Genomic DNA, 20,364 nt, shown 5'->3' on the forward strand with positions numbered 1-20,364 from the left:
TAGTTTTGGTCTAGATTAGAGCAAATATCTTAGCACAACCCACAACTCTGCTTGTTTTAAATCAACAATTCTTTAATATTCATGAGAAAGTATTCATTCCACTGGCAGATTATTTCAATTATAATATGGGAAAATGTCTTGCTATAATTTAAATAATTTGCCAGTGGAACTAGTGTTTTTTTCATGAATATTAAGGCAAACCATATTTTGATGGAAGTTACTTATGTTAGTTTTGTCTTATTTCAAGAGTGCCAAGAAATTTGCACTAGAAACTACATCAAAAATACTTTTTTTTTTGTTTCTGCAGAAAAGGAAGACAGGCATCAAGCCCATACCACCCCCCCACAACTCTGCAAGGCCAAGCAGGTACAGACGATAGATTGATGACATACAAATTTATTTAAAATTAATCTGCAGAAGAGGAAAAGCATCACCTAAAATGACAGTGAGGAGAATGTTACATCCCACCAGCACCCCCCACATGGTGGCTGTATTTACCAAGTGTGGGGGCACTTGTTAGCCAAGTAAGCGGCAGCTACGTTCCAGACGGCGGTGTCTCCATCAGACTCGCTGATACACTGGTGATGACATGGCAGACAGACCCTGTAGAGTGTTTCATCACGGTACAGCGAGGTCGTTTCTTTGGTAGCAAAATGAAACAAACCCGAACTAAACCATTTTCTTTCTGGGATTTATTAACTTAGACATCTTTCTCAAAGAACACAAACATAATGGTCATTATTGGCTTTGTGTCCCAATATTGATGAGGCTAAAAAAACATTTATTAAACCTTTTCTTTTTCATATGTGGCGAGTAGTAATTGATACCAACTTTAAACCTGAATTATTTGAAAAACAAAAAACAAAGTCATAATAATAATAATCATAATAATAATATTGATATTCATTTAATTTTGGTTAGTGTGACAGCAATTACGCCAGAAGGTCGTAAAGCTCTTCTTGTCCTTCAAAAACCAAAGTACAGAGAGGAGGTTTCTCATTTAAAAGGGCCAAAGAGGGTCTGGTGAAGTGAGACCCGGTGATTGCAGCAGCAGCAACGAGTCAGTGGTGTAACACAAGATCCTGAGTTTGTGTTTGTCACTTCTTTTTGGGCTGAGCTGCGATGTAGAGAGCCACCAGGCAGTAGACGACGCCTCCGATCGTGAGAGCCATGGTGGTGCGGTATAGTAGTTGGTCGGGATATCCGCGCTTTAGATGGACTGGGATACCGTCCGATGTCTGAAGGTTGGGACAAACGGAGGAGAAATAGAAAAGAATATGACTGTCAAAAGACAGAAAGTTGTTGCAGAGCGTTCAGATCACAACACTTCTTTTAAACATGACCTATTATGGTTCCTTGAACAGGTTAGCATAGGTTAATGGGTTACACAAACCATGTTCATCACATTTTTTGCACAAACTCATTCTTAGATAATGAGATTTTAGTCTGATCTCCTTTCAGAGTGAGCCGTTTTAGGGACTCTTGTCACTTTAAATCCAAATAAGCTGCTGCTGGCCACGCCCCCTCCCAGCTAGGTTGCTAAGTAACAGGGTTGCTAGGTAACGGCACAGTGCCCATCTACTTGTGACTTACAAATCAGGAGGTTTTTGAAACTGCTCACTTTCCAGACACCAAAAAACATGAACTTATTGCCAAAAAACACCTGGGTGTTTGTCTTTTTAAAAGCTTGAGTTGTTTCTAGAAGCAGTTGACACCCAAATTGGAGTTCAAAACATGCAAAATGTGAATTTTGCGTAACAGTTTCCCCTTAAGCTCCAGCAGTCGATGTTTCATTTGACTGGTGTGTTTGTTTTCCTCTGAAGTGGTGAGCTGTGGTGGGCTGTGCGGCGGAGGTTGCTCAAGGCCATTCAGACCATGTAGAGAGTGAAATAAATATTAGTCATTACCTAAAATCTACTCTGTGCTTTGAAAACCGTACTTTAGGACTCAATGCGCCGCTCCTGTTTGACCTCGATGATAGAAGGGCTTTGAACCGGTATTGTTTAGCAAATGACAAGGTCTGTAAAATCTCAAAACCTAGATTAATCTATCTTAAAGTTCTTGTGTAAACTCAACTCCCCAATCCTGCTGTTGGTTTACCATCTGTGATTTTGTCATTTTGCACTCCCAGCTCACTGGTCGGCTGCACAATTTGCAGGATTTTTTTTTTTTTAACTAGCAAAACTGTATGACAGGACATGAACCTCAGTTTTCTTTTAACAATTAAATTGTTTGTCACCTTTTACAATGATATTCACAGTCGGATTGCACAATATAAGAAAGATTGTACAATATTTTTAATGGTTGCAATGCTAAAGTAAAAAGGGTGTTGGAGAACTTGTGATGAAGAAAAAAAAGTCAGAAAATGTGGGTTAATTATAATAGTGCAATTTTTAGAAACGGGATCAAAATAACTGGCAATAACTTTGGAATAATTGGCAATATAATTGAAATATTTGGCAACTGCGCCAAAGTAATCGGCAATAGTATCAGATTATAAGTCAATAGCATCCAAGCATCCCAAAAATAGTTTCAATGGCGTCGGACTACTAGGCAATAGCATCACAATAACTGTTTGAGTCAAGTACTACACAATAACAATATAAATACATATTTCATCAGAAATACATGTGATACCAAGTGTGCATTTTTTTAATACACACAGACATACTGCATTGATTTTAATTACATTGGGATAATTGACCATTTTGTAAAGGATTCTGATCCGTACCAGGAACAAAAAGAAATCCTGATCTGGACATCACTCATTTTTTCCCATTACATATGAAATTTTTAAAAATATTTATTACCTGGAAAAATTTCTGGAGGTCAGGAACTTTGTTTGCTCCCAAATACTCCACTGTGGACCCTGCTTCTGAGACCACCTTGGTGGGTGTGGCGAAGATCATGGTGGGAGACTCTGCAGGCAGGCTTTGCTTCAACCCCTAAATCATAACAAAAGAAGATTTTTAAATACATTTAAAAGAAAATAAAAAAAATACATTTTTGATGGCTTTAATTCGTTTCCATTTTTCCAAAAGTCCTTGATTACATTCATGGGAAAATAAAACCAAGATATTTATTTTTAACATTCTCCGCTTATATAAGCTGCTTTTCTTCCCCGCCCACCCAAACCAAGCCTGTGGGTATGAGACCTTGACAGAGACCTTAATAAACACAAAAAGCATTGAATCAAATAAAATACACTAAAAAAAGAAGATGAATAAAGGACATTTTACATAAAAAGAGGATGTGAGGCAATCAGTCAACATCTTCCAGCAACAAAGTCAAGGATTAATTATAAGAAGGATTTAAAATTTAATTACTTCCAGCTCAACACAAGTCAGTTTCATAGATCCAATCCTTTTAAGTTCAAGGACGAGGCTTTCACTATAAAACAAGAAGGCTCTTTTCTTTACATGCCATCATACCGAAAACCTTTAAAAAGTTGAATTTATGTGCAATGGTGAGTAAATACTTTTTCTCTTAGCAAAAAGTGAGTTTAATCAGGCACAAAGTTGTGAGCAGATCTTTAATTATCTGATTTATATCACCATAAAGACTTGATAAGAAGTCTCTTCACATCGATCTTTTGTAAATTAAGCTCAAAAAGAGTCAATATTCATTTTGTAGGTTGTGTAATATCTCTGATTCTGTGAGTGTTTTATTGATTCAGAGTCATGTCTCGACTTGATTTAAATTGGTTAGGCCGTTAAGTGTAAAATATACAGCACCCTTAACGGCTGTTGGCAACCCCGGTGCAGAAAAAAGGCTTTAAAATAAATTACACTGCAGCAGTGTAATCTTAAATTGAAAAATCCTATCATTAATTGGCAGAAAAATCCCATTTTCATTTAAATCTTATGCATCACACTAATGGTTGGCAACAGGGCATTTGAAATTTGCCATCTTATATTACCAGGGAAACGGGAAGTTATGAAATATGAATCAAATGTTTCATCTTAAAAAGGCATTTGAAATTCTAAAAAGTCAATTACATTCATGTTTTAAGAGTCGGTAGTGGTGCTATAAATTATGTCAATAATTTTGTTTAAAAATAAGAAAAGTTTGGACATTTTCCCACAAAAATAAAACGATTGTAGAAAATATTCCAGGGTAGATCATTTTTATTTTTGTTTTAAAGGAATTATTTGGGGTGCCACAATAAATGTTTCACTGGATTTTCTAGCAAAAAAGAAAATAAAGTGAACATTTCATCACACTATTTTGTGAGCATTAAAAAAGAAAAAAATGCAGCTAAACTGAGACTACTAATTCAAAAAAAGGTTATGAAGAGCAACATCCCCAGAAAAGACTAACCTTTCCATTCATTTTACCACGTTCCCTTTATGGATGGTTATATTTTCTTTTGGAGCAACATTTTGAGATCAAAGCCCGACCCGGTACGTTTTATAGTGACCTTCTATTTTTCTGCAGTGTGCTGAGTAACGCTGGTAAATAAAGCAGCGGTCTCCTGGGTGTCAGTATCCTTTAATTTACATAAAAGTTTCTGTCAAAGCGTGTGGAGGCAGATACGTAGGCGATGCAAATCAAAACAGGACACATAAAAAAAAAGAAAGGAGGGCAAACTTTCACATCAAGAGATCAACATATTTTTTCCCTTTTCTGTTATTGAAGTGTCAAAAAGCCCAAGTTAAATGTTATTTTATTTGTAGAAGTACCATAAAATATTCCAAATCATAAATACAATTAAGGAACAAATAAAGAACTACATTTTATAAAATATATATTTTATAATCCAATCACAGTTAAGACGCAACACAATTTATAAATCAGATTTGTTCAAAAAAGTTTTTAGACATTACTACATTTGTCATATTTCAAAAGGACATTAGAAACTGGTCATTGTGTAGTAACTTCTACGGTGACAATAAAATACAACTTTACAACATAATATTTTAGATGCATTAAGGCACAAATGATATTTTAAGGTTGAACCTGGTGGCAGAAAAGCCAAGTGCACTGCAGCTCAAATTTCATTACTGAAAAACTAAATAAACTTAACGTTTATAACCTACAATAGGACATTTTTGCCCGGCACAGCTGCCCTGCGGAAGCTTAATCCTTAATAATAAAAACTGCTGAAAGTAGTCAGCTGTAATGTGATTTTAGAGGATGTAGTCTGTGTTGCAGCTCTCTTTATATTAGTTGTGCAAAAACAAAAGAAGCTAAAAAATAAAATGAAGAGATGACGGCCTATTTAAGAGCATAACATTTGACAGTGAACTGTTAAACCTGTGGAACAAATTGGATCTGTGTGTGTGTGTGTTATGACCGGGTGAACAGCATTATAAACAACACACACAAACACACCGTTTCACATGAATTGTGGCTGTAATAAAATGGAAAATCTACCAGTGTGGGTTTACCCATGAGCTGTAAAAATATTAAATCAATGTTTATCACATTATCCGGGCCATCTGCTGCTGTTTCATTACAGGTGGAGACTGAGCGCTGTGCTGTGTGAATGACGCCTGCACCGGCTTTAACCAGATTTCAGCCCAGTGGCTCTCACACTGTTTACACTGTTGCATGAGACGCGGTACGTAAAAACTTCTCCCACTTAGCGAGAACAAAGTCTAGAAACTAAAATACTTGGCAGAGAAAATAAGAAAATTAAATATCCTTTTTTGTTCAGTTTAGAAAAGTTTGAATTATTCTGGAAAAAAAAAATAGAAAAAGAAAGCGCGCACACACACACAAACAACCCCCTCCAAATGCTTGAACACAGCTCCTAATTTAAAAACAGGGAGGATAATCAATGTCAATTGCTTTGCAACTGTCTGCCTGTGGCAGCAGTGTAATGAAACAGGGCTGTGGTTCCACTACGAGTAAATCCTCCACATTGATTACCAACGAGAAGGTACAGAAAAACTTGCTTTCTCAACCTATAACAAGTATTTTTCACAGGCATCACTAATTTGACAGTGGAAAAGTTAAAATACAGCTTGGAGGAACAGGCCTACAACTTCCCAATGTTGTTTTCTTCCATACTAAACATTGCTTTTATGCAAAAGGTACCATATCAGAGTTTTAATCTGATATGGTACCCATCTCTGACACTGAAAAATCCCAGTGTCAGAGTTGGGTGTTGTCAGTTCAAGTGGGCGATATAGCTTTTCTACTTCTACTTACTTTCATTTATAATCAATTTTGCAAATTTCTCTCTATGAACTGAGTGAAGTAGCCTTCTTTATCTGTGCTATAAATCTGGTGGTGGAGAGATTTCAAGTGACGGGCATTCATCGTGTTGTCATCCAAGCCATGTTACTGTGAAATGTAATCTCTGCTATTGAGAAATTGAGCTGTTAGCATGTCATGACAGCCATGAGACTGTCATTCAGTAACTGTCTTCAGTCAGAGGCCTCTTCCTAGCAGCTGCAAGACTGACTGCTACCAGAAATCCTCCCAACCAACAGAATCACCATCCATGATGAAGATACTTAAATGATATGAGTTGCAACATTTAAATTCTCTTTGGAATTTAAATCATTTTTAATTAAATAGAATTTTCTAAATCGGAAACTAAAATTGGAAGCCAACTTCAGCTTTGTATATATTATTTGACTGTTTTAAATGCCATTAATTTCAAATAAAGCCCGGATTAAAACACTGAAATACCCTTTAAGGTCAAAGCTGAAAGATTAAGATTTAAGAGGTGAAAATGGGGCACTGCACCGTGGAAAAAAGGCAAACTTTTCATAAGGTACCGAATGTCATAACAGGTGAAAACAGAAAATTACCCATACGTAAAATAACGATGAAGTTAAGCAATATAAATTTTCGTTGGGTTTAAGCGTAGCAAAGGGAACATCACCAACAAGTGTCCTTAATATACATATTTGTGAATATAATAAAAAAAAAATCCCATATATTTTTCAGCTGTGGTGGTCAGCTCAAAAGCTAGCTAGCAAAAGCAGGATCCGTTATCTAACAAACCCACGCCAAGGTCAGTAGAGCCATTAAAATTTCGGTTTGTGACCTACACACCGCTTCAAACTCTCACCTGAGGGTTGTAGGCCGCCGTGGGAGCAGCACCCGTCAATTTCTGGGTGAAACCGCTGAACTTATAGTACATTTTCCTGCTGAAGGACAGAACAAGGTGCTGGTGCCACAACAAACCGACCGGTTAAGGACCTTTCCCTCTCCAACCTTCACAGGAAGAAGACGCTGTGAGGTGCCCCCAGCACTGCCTGATTAAAAATAAAGGCAGAAAAGGTGAAAACAAGTTACGCCGATAATAGTTGTGTAGTTTGAAAGTTTTATTTAAATGTGTAAATCAAATTAAAATATTTAAATAGTAAAATGTACATTTATACCATAGATTGAAAAATACATATTGCAAAGTGACATCAAAAGTACCATAATCTTACTCTTCAGTACGGAAAGCAGGAAGAGACAAATGTCGAAAGAAATACGTGTGTCTGGATTTGTACGATATCGATTCTAAGGTAAGATTTGAGAAGATAACGATTCATAGGTTTACTGTTGTGTTTAAAATTTCTGATAATTTTATAATGTATTTTTGCTCATAAATGAAAATGCACTCATATTTTAACCTTTAGGATAGTTAGTTTATATGGCTAATGCTAAGAAATTTCAAATGCCCCCTTTGAATGTATTTAGGAATGATTTTTCAAAGTAGGAAAAATGCATCTAATCTCTTCAGCCACAAACATTCAAGTTACATCCTCCATATTAGCATCTTGGATGAAATTGTATGAATGACTTAAACTATTTATATTTTACATCCTGTTTTTGAATTATTCAGATGGAAATGCAGTACAGCATTAAAGTTGTTTCATATTCACCAGTACTTAGTTATATTAACAGTGATGTAAACAGACACATTCAACCCTGAAAAAGAATTCCTGCTTTTTTAAATGTTTCAAATTTACCACAAACTACAATATTGAGATTATATGTTAGACCAATATAAAGTCACACATAATTGTAGTGTACAAATACTTTTTACAACTGAACATCTGAAATGTGGCATGTATTTTTATTCAGTTTCCTAGAGTCAATTTTTTTTGTAGGTCTATACAAGTAGAAAATGTCTCATTATTGCAATATTACACATGATATACATATCGCAAAGAAATGTGTGGACTGCTATAATGCTGGCTATTTGTTTTAAGTGCTTATAAAATATTTGGTGACCCCTATTGTTTTCTGCAGGATTTTAAAAAATAAATTAGTTGTAACTATGTTGTTTCAATACCAAAAATGCATAAGTGTTGATGAAAATGGATGATTTTAATCAAAAGATTGTCCCACCTGAGCTGTTAATTTCTGCAGCTCCTCCAAAGGTACCACAGAGTCACCCACAATTCTCAAATAATAAATATAAATGAAAAAAAATTTATCTTTAGATTTTGTGCTTTTTCAGTTATGGGAGTCTATGAATATTATAGTCAGTCTGATTGCTTAGGAACTTTAATTTTAAATCCTTGGCTTTCTGTCTCCCTGGGATACAAATATAACTACAGACAAAGGCCAAATTTTCCAAGCCACTCTTCTACATGAGAATTACCAATAAAGCGTGGCATTCGGATATAAAACAGTTGTGAGTGCCTACCTAAACATACTTTTGATTTAGTTTGCAAATGTCTTAGTACACTTGAGATAAAACAAAACTAACTTACAAGTAACTTTTCAGAGAGATATGGAAGCTTGTTTTAATAATAATAATAATAATAATAATAATAATAATAATAATAATAATAATAATTAATTAGTTAATTAATTATTGGCAAAAATGTCTTGTTATACATGAAATAATCTGTATTATTTTTTTTTAATCAACATTAAGGAACTATGGATTAAAGTAAAACAAGCTCCTATATTTTGCTGAAACATTACTTTTAAGTTAATTTAGTCCTAATTCACATATACCACGATATTTGCACTAGAAACTACACAATACCGGGTAAAATTTTATGTTTTTCCTGTATACATTGAAGACAGTTGGAGCTGTGACAGAAAAACACCAGATGTGAATCTAAGGTTATCTTGCTGGCACAGAGTGCAGAGGATAGTAAGGGAGATAGATATAAGATCAGTATGAGATTATTGTAACGTAATAAATAAGGCTTTATTTCCTCACTTTCACTGGAGTTTCTCTTAAACTACTTCGTACAAAACACCAAAGGGAGACTTTCCTTGAACATCAAAAATCTGTTTTTATTGTATCCTAATAAAAGGGAGAAGTGAAGGAAAACCAAGTTTTCAGAAAGCTTATTGATGATGAGCATGAAATAGGTTTTTTGAAGAGTTTGAACTCCGGTGGCATTCCCTCTGCTTCAGGCATTTCCTTCTTTTTGCTGCTTTTTGTGAGACCAGCAGTGGTGCAGCTTTCACCGCACATGTGACTCGGAGGAGAGCGCTGGCGGGCTCAGGTGTTCATCGTTCTGAATGTTAAGATTCAGTGCCTACATGAAGCAGAAATGCAGCTTATTTTTAGCCTACAGTTACATCATCATCACTTTGAAATTAGGAAGCACCAGCGACCCAAAAAAATCTGTCTCCCCTGGTGATCGAGACACGTGACTCTATGGACTGACAGTAATAAGATATGACACTTCATTTAATGAAGATGAATGTGGTTGGAGCAGCCAGCTTATGGAGTCTTGAAATATAAAGTGCCTTGTGAATGTATTAGTACCCAGTGAATCTTTTCATATTACAACTATAAGCTTCATGTTAGTTTTATTCAGATTTTATATTAGCACAAGGTACTGGGATGAAGTGGAAAGAAACCTATCAATGTCTTGCTCCATTTTTCTCTTATTTTAAAAATATGTGGTTTTGAAGTATAAATACACAAACAGATTTGTAGTCAATCTCCAATACCTGGATAATCCTAGATTAAAAACTCATTTGTTTCCCTTCAGAAGTCACCAAATTAGCAAAAGGAAAATATACTTGTATTTAAATAATTAACTGAGCTTACTGTACTGTTTGATAACTAGAATAAATTGGAAGGTATGTGTTTAAATTAAAATAATATTTGTTAAAATGCCCTGAGACAACATTTGTTGTGAATTTGCTCTATATAAAGAAATTGTTTTCAAGCATTTCATAAGAAGTGAAATATAGAATGAGGGGAATTGTTCCTACCAGAATGGAAAACATTAACCTATAAAACTTTCTCTAGTGTTCAGATATTTAAAATGAAATACCTGCTATTTCTTCTTGTGTATGAAATTGCATTTTGTGTCACTTTATGACACTGTTTGCTATAAAATTACTTGGCAAAATTGGTAAAAATCAACTGATCCAAAGTGTGGCCCGATATCGGTATTGGAAGTGAAAAAAGTGGATCGGTGCATCCCTAGCTGTAACGTGATAAAATGTGGAAAAAGTCCAAGAGGCAAAGATACTTTTGCTTATTTATCTTATGATAAAGTTTGAAATAAGCAGTCAGACACTTTGGTTCTACATATCAGAGGTTTTATTAGAAAAGCTCAAACACTGATCACATTTATCATGAGTATCGATGAAAAATGTCTGATTGAGGGTTTCAATCAAAATGTTCTTTCCTGAAAACAAAAGCTAAATGATTTATGTCAGAACTCAGCTAATGAAATATTTGATTTCATTTCAAGACATCTGCTGAACTTAAAGAGCACACAAAGAACAACAAGAAAATTCAATGTGACAAGCACGCTCTAAACTAATACAGACTTCTAAAACAGTGCTGGAAACACTTAGATTGACTTAGACATTTGATTTATTTGAAAAAAAAAAAGTCAGTTTAATGTGTAATAAAGGGGGAGGAAAAGGAGAAGAGATGTAGAGAAAGACTGTTGTGTGGGAGAGGTGTTGACTTGTTTGTTTGGATCATGTGTCTGTTCAACAAATCGCATCATCTTGGCAAAGAACGCCACAAACATGCGTGAGTTATCAATGTATCAATGTCAGAACCATCATTTTGTGGCAGCCCTGGATGCTCCTTTTTTTTTCAAACACACTTTCATTTTTTGCACTCAGTTTTATCTCGATTTGTGTTGTGATTCTCCGCAAAAATCCCAGGACAAAGCTGTTTTGCACCATCCAGGAGGTGTGCGTGGATGCAGTCTATTTGTGTGCACAGAAATCAACCACCATAATGATTGGCATGTTGGAGGATGAGGTTGCCTTGGAGACTGAGAAACACAAAATGCCTCACATTCACTCGCAAATAAAGAAGCAGCTTTTCATTCTTTGTGCTTCGGCTTTGTCTTTTTTTCCTTTTTTTTGCAATATTTTTTCCATCCTCCATCTCAGACTCCATCTGTCCTGTTGTATCTTTGTCTGTTTTATTGTCTGCCACTTTGAGGTCCCTCCTGACCTAAGCCCATATTTCATTATTCTTGGCTTAAAGCTCATCTAACACTCTGGGTTCTCTGTGTAACCCCTCGCATTTGTTCGCGCCTCTCTCCTTATTTCACACCGGTCTCACAGAATGCATCTAGGTCACACATCATTCTTGTGTAACTTTCTCCATCTGGGTTTAAATCTCTGAAAAAGTGAGCAGCCAACAGCCAGACAAACAAACACACACGCATACACACGTACACACACCGATGCAGCCATTTCTGCCTGATCTGTAACCATGGGGACACAGTGTAAACAGCAGCCATAGATAAAATGGGATTGGCTTTACATGTGTGTCTCTAATAAATAATTCTCTCTCTCTGTGTGTTTATCTGCATGCTGTGCTTTTAAAGGTACACTCCAGGTGGTGAAGCACAAGTTCTTTGAAGAAGGTATTAGTAGGCTGTAGCTTACCTGCAGAAGACAGAAATCATCAGGAGGTGAGGCTGGAGGAACACGGAGACTCTACCACAGGACTACAGGTCAGTACTGGTCAAACTGGGGCTGCTGTTTCAGCCTTTAAAACGTCCTGACACCTACTTTTTACACCAACCATTATTGGGAGGAGATATAATTTAGGATATAACTCACACCAGAATGAGGAGGGACATTCCTCAGACACTTTCATCAGAAATGATGACATATAATCTGTTTATCAGATTATAAGATTATAACGTTTGTAAGGTGCACAGTAAAAAAAAATTAACAGCAATATTATGATGTATTTAGTCTGTCATAGAGTCAAAAATTGTGTTAATTTTTCAATCATATTTGAACCGTGTCATTCATATGTTTATAAATGTTTTAGTTCCAAACTAAATATTTAATTCATAAACCAAATGCTTATCTTGAAAATGTTTGTAATTAATTTATTTAGTTTACAAGCATTTACATTTAGCTCCAAATTAAATATTAATTTGTTAACTAAATATTTAGTTTCAAAATTAATGTTTATTTTAGTTTGTGAATTAAATATTTAGTTTGGGATGAAACATATGGTGAACATATGACTTTGAAAAATAAACACCCAGTTTTGTTCTCTATCTCTAAATAAACCAAAAATATTGCTGTTAATTTTTTTTATTATATAACTTTACAAATATAAGTTGGAAAAACAACAATTTATGTCTTCAAACTATTTTTTAACAAAGATAAGCTGATTAAAATAAGAAATAAATTTATTGGGGGAAATAATCTATCAAAAAAAAAAACCTGGGCAGGTGTGAAAAATGTATTTCCACTTGCTTCATCTATAGTCAGAATATGTGATTCAACAATAAGAAAGAATATATAGGAGAAAAAAAAGATAAAATCACTGATGGATAAAAACAACAAAGAAACAAAAACAACTCTTCATGATCTCCAAACATTTTAGAAAAATAATCCAAAACATCTGGGGATTGACATGTTCAAAGAAATACTTTTAGAAAGGTGTACATTTTATTACACCTGCTGTAAAACTAACAGAGAATTTGAGAAAAAAGAACCTCGTACTAGCAGTGAAACACGGTGGTGGCAGTGTGGTGGTCTGGGGCTGCTCTTATTGATGCGACAGAAATCCTGAAGGAAAATATCAGACCATCAGTTCCTGGCCTTAAGCTCAATCCCACTTCATACAATGACACAATGATTAAAATACTCTAAAAATGAACACTTTGTAGTGGTCTAGTCAAAGTTTAGACTTAAATCTGACTGAGATGCTGAACATAAACAGGAAGTTCATAATCCAAAATTCCTTCAAAGCAATATTAGATTCTCATCGTCATTTACTGTGATGGAGTTGTTACTGCCAAGGACTAAGTATTAGATTTATGGTATAGATAACTTTCTCCCCCTGTTATAATTTTTTTTTTGTATTCAGGTTATCCTTTAAATTAAATTTATTTTTATGATCTGAGAAATTTAAATGTACAAAAAAACAAAAACAGGAAAAGGGGATACCTTTTGACTTTTATTTTGAAAATCTGAAAATCTGTCCTCTGAACCTCTCTGCTGTCCTCTGCAGGTAAGATACTGATTACTGATTACTTCATGTCGTTTGCTGGTCAGTTATAATCAGTTCTACTGGAGACAGAGACTATGTAGATAGAGGAAGGGTGTCCAAAGTGTGGCCCGGGGGCCACTTGTCGCCCTTCAAATGACTCCCCAAGAATGGTTCAGGTTTGTGAAACAAAACAGAAAAGAATTGATTATCCAAAAAATAGGCATTTTTATTTTAATAAAGCAACAATATATGTTTTATCTTTAATGATTTAAAGATTTCCAAAAAAGAAAAAAAATTTCAGCAGGTAAAATAAAAGTCACAGTTAACTAATTTTTGCATTTTTAATTTAATGGATTTTGTGGCCTGTGAGTGGTTTAAATTAGCCAGTTTTGGCTCCTAGAGCAAAAAGTTTGGACACCAACGATGTAAAGCAACAATATCGAATGCTGAACTGCAAAAACACAACATCTTACAAAGTATTTTTTTTGTCTAGATCCTAGTGCAAATATATTTGGACACTTGAAAACAAATGAATAGACTTACAATTGGCTTTTTAGCAAGATATAGGAGCTTGGTTTAAATAAATAAACAGTACTCACTCATAATAACGCAGTTTTTTCATGTTATAAATTCAATAATGTGCCAATGGAACTTGTACTTTTTAAAAAAATTAATATTAAAGAGTTATTGTCTTAAAACAAGCTCCTATATCTGGATGAACAGTTACTTGTGAGTTAGTTGTCTTTTGAGACATTTCACTAGAAACAAAACAAAAACACTTGGTAAGACTTTGTGTTTTTGCAGTGTGCCAAAGCCAGGAGACAGGGCAGTTCACACAGTTGGTTATTTCACAAGGAGATCCTCTGGTTTGCTGTGTTTGTGTCTGATGTGGTTCACTGCAGAATCTCTGAAGTCACGTTTCGTGCGTATCTAGCGGAGCGGAGCTTCAGTTCGTGGTAGCACTGAACAAAGCTGTGGTAGATGAAAGTGATGGGCAGAGCCAGGAGAACAATCCCGCTCACAACACACATCCCCCCGAGAACTCGTCCCCAAGTCGTCACTGGATACACGTCCCCGTACCCGACTGTAGTCATGGAGATGATGACCCACCAGGCGGCGGCCGGGATGCTGGCGTAGTCCTGGTTCGGGCAGTTATTGTCCAAGCCGTGCTCCAGCAACTGTGCCAGGGCGCTGTATATCGCCATGGCCACGAAGACAAACACCATGAGCATGACCATCTCCCTGTAGCAGCGCCTGAGCGTCAGCCCCAGAGTCTGCAGGCCCAGGAAGTGTCTGGCCAGCTTCATGAGCCAGAACACTCTCATCATCCTCAGCACGCGCAGTATCACTCCAGCGACCCCGAGCCCGGCACCCGGCATCCCAGCTCCGGCCATTGCCATGGTGACATAGTAGGGGGTAATGGCAATCGCGTCGATGATGTTCAGTGGATGGCGGATGAAGTCGCACTTGTCTCTGGCCAACAGAAAGCGCACGATGCACTCAGCTGTAAACCAGCCGATGCACACTGCCTCCACTATCCTAAAGAAGGAAGATGGAGAGAGAAAGACTTCAACAATAAACAGGAAATGGAAGAGGAGCTCCAGAGAGATAACAGTACGCTTGATGTGAGATACTGCTTGACTTGGTCTGTCAGTGTGAGGCAGGAATAAGCCAAGCAAGAGGATTTAAATCATTGGAAATAAATTTAGACATACAAGTAAAGAAAAAGAGGCTGAATTAAACTCCACACAGGGAAAGAAGAAAAAGCCTTAAAGAGTGATTGTGACAAAATCAGCCACACAATTAATCCCCCAATTAACACAGCAACGGCCATTAAGCTGAATTAGAAAGCCATCCCGCTGGTATTTGACACAAACGAGATTCAAGAAAGCAAAGACCGCATGTTCCAACATTGTAGCGATTACCACAATTGAATCAAATCAAATTATGAAGCAGCTGAGAAAACTGCATCATCTTCTGGCATGAAACTGGATCCCTTTGGCCCCAAGTACGAGCTACGCTTTTAGTTGATTACCTAACCCCCTGGAAAAGCTCCAAACTCAAAGCTACATCCAGCTTGAGAGAACAAAACCTAACCTTATATAGAAAATAGATTCCTCAGGACTTCCTTCAGAGGACAGGCTGTAGCAAAAAAAAAAAAAAAACACAATGCAGAAATGGAAATGCAGGTTTTCATTTTGTGACCAAAAGAGTCACTCAGACTGAAACTGCCCTCTTGTGAGACCGCAAAAGGAAAAGGTAAGAGAAATGAGAGAGAGCTCCCTCTGTTATTAACACTTCAAGTTTAGTAGATAATATTGATTCATTATTGATTTTCTCTGAGGGGGCTTGTGTGACAGCCATGTGAGGATGCTAATGATTGATGGGGTTGTCTGAAACTCGTCAATGAGCATAATGTCCTCAGAGGCGCCAGTTTACCAAGCACCAGGATATATTTACCATGTTTCCACTAATACACTAACAACTGCTGGGTTATTTCTTTAACCCAAATGCTCAGTTTATGCTGCCAGGCAGAGGTTGGGAAGTTTAACCAAACACTGGATCAAAAATGACTCAATTCTAGATATATGAAACCTCATCGTTCTTCACAGGCCGCCATTTTGATGACCAGATCAGACTTTCCTATCGCTTCTTCCACCTGATCAAATAATGGTAACATTCTCATTTATGCATTTTAAATCTATCAATAAAGGGAAATAGTTAGCAGTAGCTAACGCTCTGTTTCACATTTTGGACGTTATTTGTTGTAATTTTCCATTATCAACTCATGCATGGAAATTTCATGACTATAATAAATAACAGTAGATTGTTTAAGAGTTATTTTGGTTGCATTAGGGAACATAATCTGTCATATTTCATAAAACTCAAGTTAATGTAAAACAAAGTTGAGAGAAAATATGTGTAATTAAATTTAATTACACATGAGATTAGAGGATTTTTCTGAGTATTTTTTCATAATTTATTAAACTGATACCATGCAGGCTTAGGTGCATGATAAATGTTTTTTTTACAGGCGTAAAATAGGTATTTGAACTGTCAGTTATGATTTGATCTGGAGATTGAAAAGATTTAAAATTCAGTCTTGTTTTCAGTCTATCTGTTATGGGAATGGTGTTTTATTTTTAATATTAGTTGTACTGAATTAGTCATAAATTGACCCAGTTTGGGAGTTTCCATCAAGATCCAGTAATAGAAATATGATCAATGTTGGATCGCTGAATGTGAGTTGTTTGTTAATAAAGGCTTTGCAAATATATGAGGGTGTCTTTTTTTCATCAAATTATTTTAAGGCAGAATCAAAATGTCTGTGTTTTTAATTGCTTTGTGTGAAGGCACGGCTTGCATGAGTTAATGCTACAGTGACTCTGTTGTTTTTATCAGATTCTGGCAGACTGGAGTTAAATTTACATTAATAACTTCGGGGATAATGCGTCTGGTATATCTGTCCATCTCTATGCTGATGACGCAGTTGTTTACCGCCATGGAAACTCCATTGCCTTAATTTGCGATCTTCTACAGGCTGCTTTTGACATTATTCAGTCACATTTGTTGCATTTCAAATTAATTCTCAATACTGACAAAACTAAAGGTATTTTGTTTTCAAACTAAAAGAGAACCTCTGCTACTCTCCCTGTTATCCTGTCTGCACAAATTTAATTTTTCTTGTTAAAAATGGATATTACTAGTTGAAAATCTGTCTTTTATGTCAAATATTGATAGTATGAGAATCAAATAAGGCTCTTTTCATAGAATTAAAGCATGTAATTTTCATTTAACATGAATAAACAACCTGTGGCAGCTGACCTTTTACCTCACATTGATTATGGTTTTATTATTTATATGAATGTTCCTGTTAGCTCCTTACAGGCTAAATGCTGAGGTTCACTACAGGATGTAAAAGCCCGGCATTGTACAGTGCATTCTCTGGTTACCTGACATTTACCATTTTATCTGACTTCCTTGGACTTCCTTGAACTGGAAAAAAATATATATATATATTTTCTTAAATTACAGCAGGATCTGAAGCTGTGCAGCTTAATTGAACTAAAGGTTTTAAACACCTTAAGGTAAATTGAGAAATCTTCAGTGGGTGGCTGTTTATGCTCTTAATGCTTTTTTGGTATTTTCTTTTATTTTATCTAAGTTTTACCTTGTCGAGACAATTGGATAGACTTTTATGACTATCAAATTGTTATGTACATATAAAGTAGATTGCTTTTAAAAATGAGGCTTCACGTTGCTGTGAGATCTACCTGTATAAAAAAGTGAAATAATAAAGAAATATGTTGCAACTTTACCTGTTTGACTACAGTGATCCCAGGATAATGTGTGAGATGACAAAGTGAAGCAAAAGGTCACGATGACAATGATTTATATTCAGTACATAAAATACAGCTTTATATTCCTGATTCTTTTCATTTGATTAGTTCTTACAACTGGAAATATTAAGTTTTTGTATCCTTTAAAATTTGCCCTTACTGTACAGTTTTCCATTCTTATTTTTCTGTTTTTATGCGTTTTTGCTTTTGTGTTAATCTGGATGCATCCATTTACCTTAAACCTGCTAATTTTACCATTCTGGGACAATAAAGGATATTTATTTCCCATCATTTTCTGTACTAATAGAGTATTTTCATCAGGTTAGTTTTTGAGCATGTTTGTCCCTCATAAAATGGCACCAGATGCAGTCTGCACTCCTTCTGCTTCACTTCACTCCATCAGCTCCTCTTCCTGGGTGATGGGTGATTATTTCTTTGATCACTACAATGGAACAGACTGTTCTGTACAAGCAAATTTTCCTGAACTCTATGATACTGTAACATTTCTCTGCAGGCAAACTTAATACAAGTGAATACATCTGAAGAAAGAATTTGATTAAAAATATCGAAATGAACTGGATCAGGGTTTCAAACTTATTTTTAAGACATTATCACATAAGATAGTTAAGTCTCAGAGCAAAAGTCTATGTAAATTTCTTACATGAGTCTGAAACTTGAGTTTTTATTTTGAGCAATAGAATTATTTTTGCAATTTTACACCAAAAAAGCTCTGTTCTTGGCATTAAAATCCATCTTACAGGTCTATTTCTACTACCCTCCATCCTGGCATTTTAACAACATACTAACTATGTTGTACATACAGAGCTTAAGTTTAGACGTAACTAAATGAAACTTAATGGTGCATGTTCAAGTTCCCTGTCTGACAAACAGGAGTTTTGTTTCCAATATGGCTGCAGTGCATACCATATGTACTGAAAGGTGATATTTATTATCACTTCTGACAGTTTGCATGTCATTAAAGAAGAGTCACACAAAGTACTGTAACATTTCTTTTTGTAATTTTGTGCTTAAGCCTGACTTTATAAAATAAAGAGAAATGTGCGGTTATCAGTTTACATTGCTAATAATAGATCCAAAAAAGGGGGCAAATCCGGTTTTTAGATTTGAATGCTCTCAAATTAGTGATATCTGAGCATATGGGTCCATCTTCCCTTCACATAAATAAGACTTTCTAAGACCTAAAATTGAGAGAAAAATACTAGTTTTCATTACTTAACAGAACCACATGAAGAACCTGCAGAGATATGTGGAAAAATACTCTGAGGAGGTTCGATTCGTCACCTTATGCCTTATGTGATGTCATGATGAGAGGGGTGTGGTGTGGAAGCCTGATAGTGGGAGTTTGTTTATCTCGATTAAACAACATTTTACCACAAAACAGCAAAACAAAGAGTGACTTGACATAGTGACAAACTATATTTAGAGTCAGTGTGGTGGATTTTACTCAATTTGAAAGATTTATTCATGAAGTGTCTCACTTTTACGCACAGGACTTAAGAGCACCATCTCATTGCGCCTCAATGTCTGACCGCATTTCACTGAGGGGAGCCCCTCAAGCACTGCAGTTTGGTCGCACACCACCGCCTACCTGTGCTCTTCCACGGTAGTCTTCTTAGCGGTATTCCAGTCCGGCAGCGTGCTGGCGCACAGCATGATCATAGAAACAATCACGAAAATCACGGACACCGAAGCCAGAAGCTGCGCCACCAGGGAAGAATTAGGGTCCTCGAAGGTTTTGCGCAACCTCTCGAGCCATTTGGTACGTCCGGTGAGCGCAATCTGTTGCACCGTCTCCTCCGGAGTCAGGCACTCATCCCCGGACAGTATGATGTCCCCCTCTGAGAGACTGTCCATCCCGATGTCGGACATCCTCTCGTCCAGGCGCTTCTGGCAGCAGGAGTCCAGGTGCGCGGTCTCCAGCCCCCAGTACAGCATCTCGGTGTAGAAGGACAGTTCGCAGACTCCGGGGACAAACCGGAGTTTGCCGGAGCGCACGTACAGCATGATGAACACGAAAGCTTGCGCGTGGCGGTCGAAGAAGAACTCGTTCCGGTCCCGGTCGTAGTCGTCGCACAATTCTAGGACCTCTTTCTCGGTCGCGCAGGCATGTAAGCGGCTGACGCGCCGGAGTGGGAAATCCCTGATCACCTCACGAGTGAAGGCGTACCGGGTTCCCCCCACATTCAACACGCATATGCTCTTCCCGAACTTCATCTTGGCGACCTGTACCCGACTAAAACTCTTCTTCACTGTCCATTCTTCCTTTCATCTCAGGAGTCAGGGCACCTGGGGGGAGCGGACGGTCTCCCCTGGCCCCCGGGGCGTGGCTCGCCTTTCCTGGAAGCGGACCTATAGGTTTGGTCCGTGTGTGGATGAAACTAAATCTCGTCTGTTTCTCCCACTGCCCGCTCCTTCTGCCTCTGTGGTCTGGATAAAACTCTCTCCACCCCACTCAAGGCGAGCCAGTCCCATCCGTGATGTCATATGCGCGCACGCAGCGAGAAACACAAACCCCCCACGGTAAAACCACAGCTTGTTGTTTTGTTTCCACACTGAAAAAGCACTGTCAGAATTTAACCAAAAACCCAGAGGTAATAGTATTGTATTTGGACAGCTTTCAATTAATGATACTGAGTG

At 36.8% G+C, this 20,364-nt stretch overlaps 2 protein-coding genes across 2 annotated transcripts; both read right to left on the minus strand.

Moving 5' to 3' along the window:
* Window positions 1-378: 378 nt before the first annotated feature.
* On the minus strand, window positions 379-7,177 carry cox7a2l (cytochrome c oxidase subunit 7A2 like). The gene is made up of 3 exons (XM_015034465.1): window positions 7,028-7,177; window positions 2,811-2,945; window positions 379-1,238 (listed from the first exon to the last, which is right to left on the minus strand). The coding sequence occupies exons 1-3, from the start codon at window positions 7,097-7,099 to the stop codon at window positions 1,098-1,100; spliced, it is 348 nt and encodes a 115-aa protein (XP_014889951.1). The 5' UTR covers window positions 7,100-7,177; the 3' UTR covers window positions 379-1,097.
* A 6,932-nt stretch (window positions 7,178-14,109) lies between these two features.
* On the minus strand, window positions 14,110-19,941 carry kcng3 (potassium voltage-gated channel, subfamily G, member 3). The gene is made up of 2 exons (XM_015034466.1): window positions 19,316-19,941; window positions 14,110-14,905 (listed from the first exon to the last, which is right to left on the minus strand). Exons 1-2 carry the CDS (start codon window positions 19,939-19,941, stop codon window positions 14,260-14,262), a joined length of 1,272 nt encoding a protein of 423 aa, XP_014889952.1. The 3' UTR covers window positions 14,110-14,259.
* Between the last annotated feature and the right edge of the window lie 423 nt (window positions 19,942-20,364).

This window comes from Poecilia latipinna, unplaced genomic scaffold, assembly GCF_001443285.1.
Source record: "Poecilia latipinna isolate Pla-1442-1.1 unplaced genomic scaffold, P_latipinna-1.0 Scaffold299, whole genome shotgun sequence".
NCBI classification, from domain to species: Eukaryota; Metazoa; Chordata; class Actinopteri; order Cyprinodontiformes; family Poeciliidae; genus Poecilia; species Poecilia latipinna.

What these genes read in the sequence shown, in the direction of transcription:
- cox7a2l (XM_015034465.1), bottom strand. Translation starts at nt 7,099, where the DNA reads ATGTACTATAAGTTCAGCGGTTTCACCCAGAAATTGACGGGTGCTGCT. An exon ending in CGGCGGCCTACAACCCTCAG is followed by an intron (nt 2,946 to 7,027) that starts GTGAGAGTTTGA and finishes GTTATGATTTAG; the next exon opens with GGGTTGAAGCAAAGCCTGCC. An exon ending in ACCTCCAGAAATTTTTCCAG is followed by an intron (nt 1,239 to 2,810) that starts GTAATAAATATT and finishes CCCAACCTTCAG; the next exon opens with ACATCGGACGGTATCCCAGT.
- kcng3 (XM_015034466.1), bottom strand. Translation starts at nt 19,941, where the DNA reads ATGAAGTTCGGGAAGAGCATATGCGTGTTGAATGTGGGGGGAACCCGG. An exon ending in ACTACCGTGGAAGAGCACAG is followed by an intron (nt 14,906 to 19,315) that starts GTAGGCGGTGGT and finishes TTCCTTCTTTAG; the next exon opens with GATAGTGGAGGCAGTGTGCA.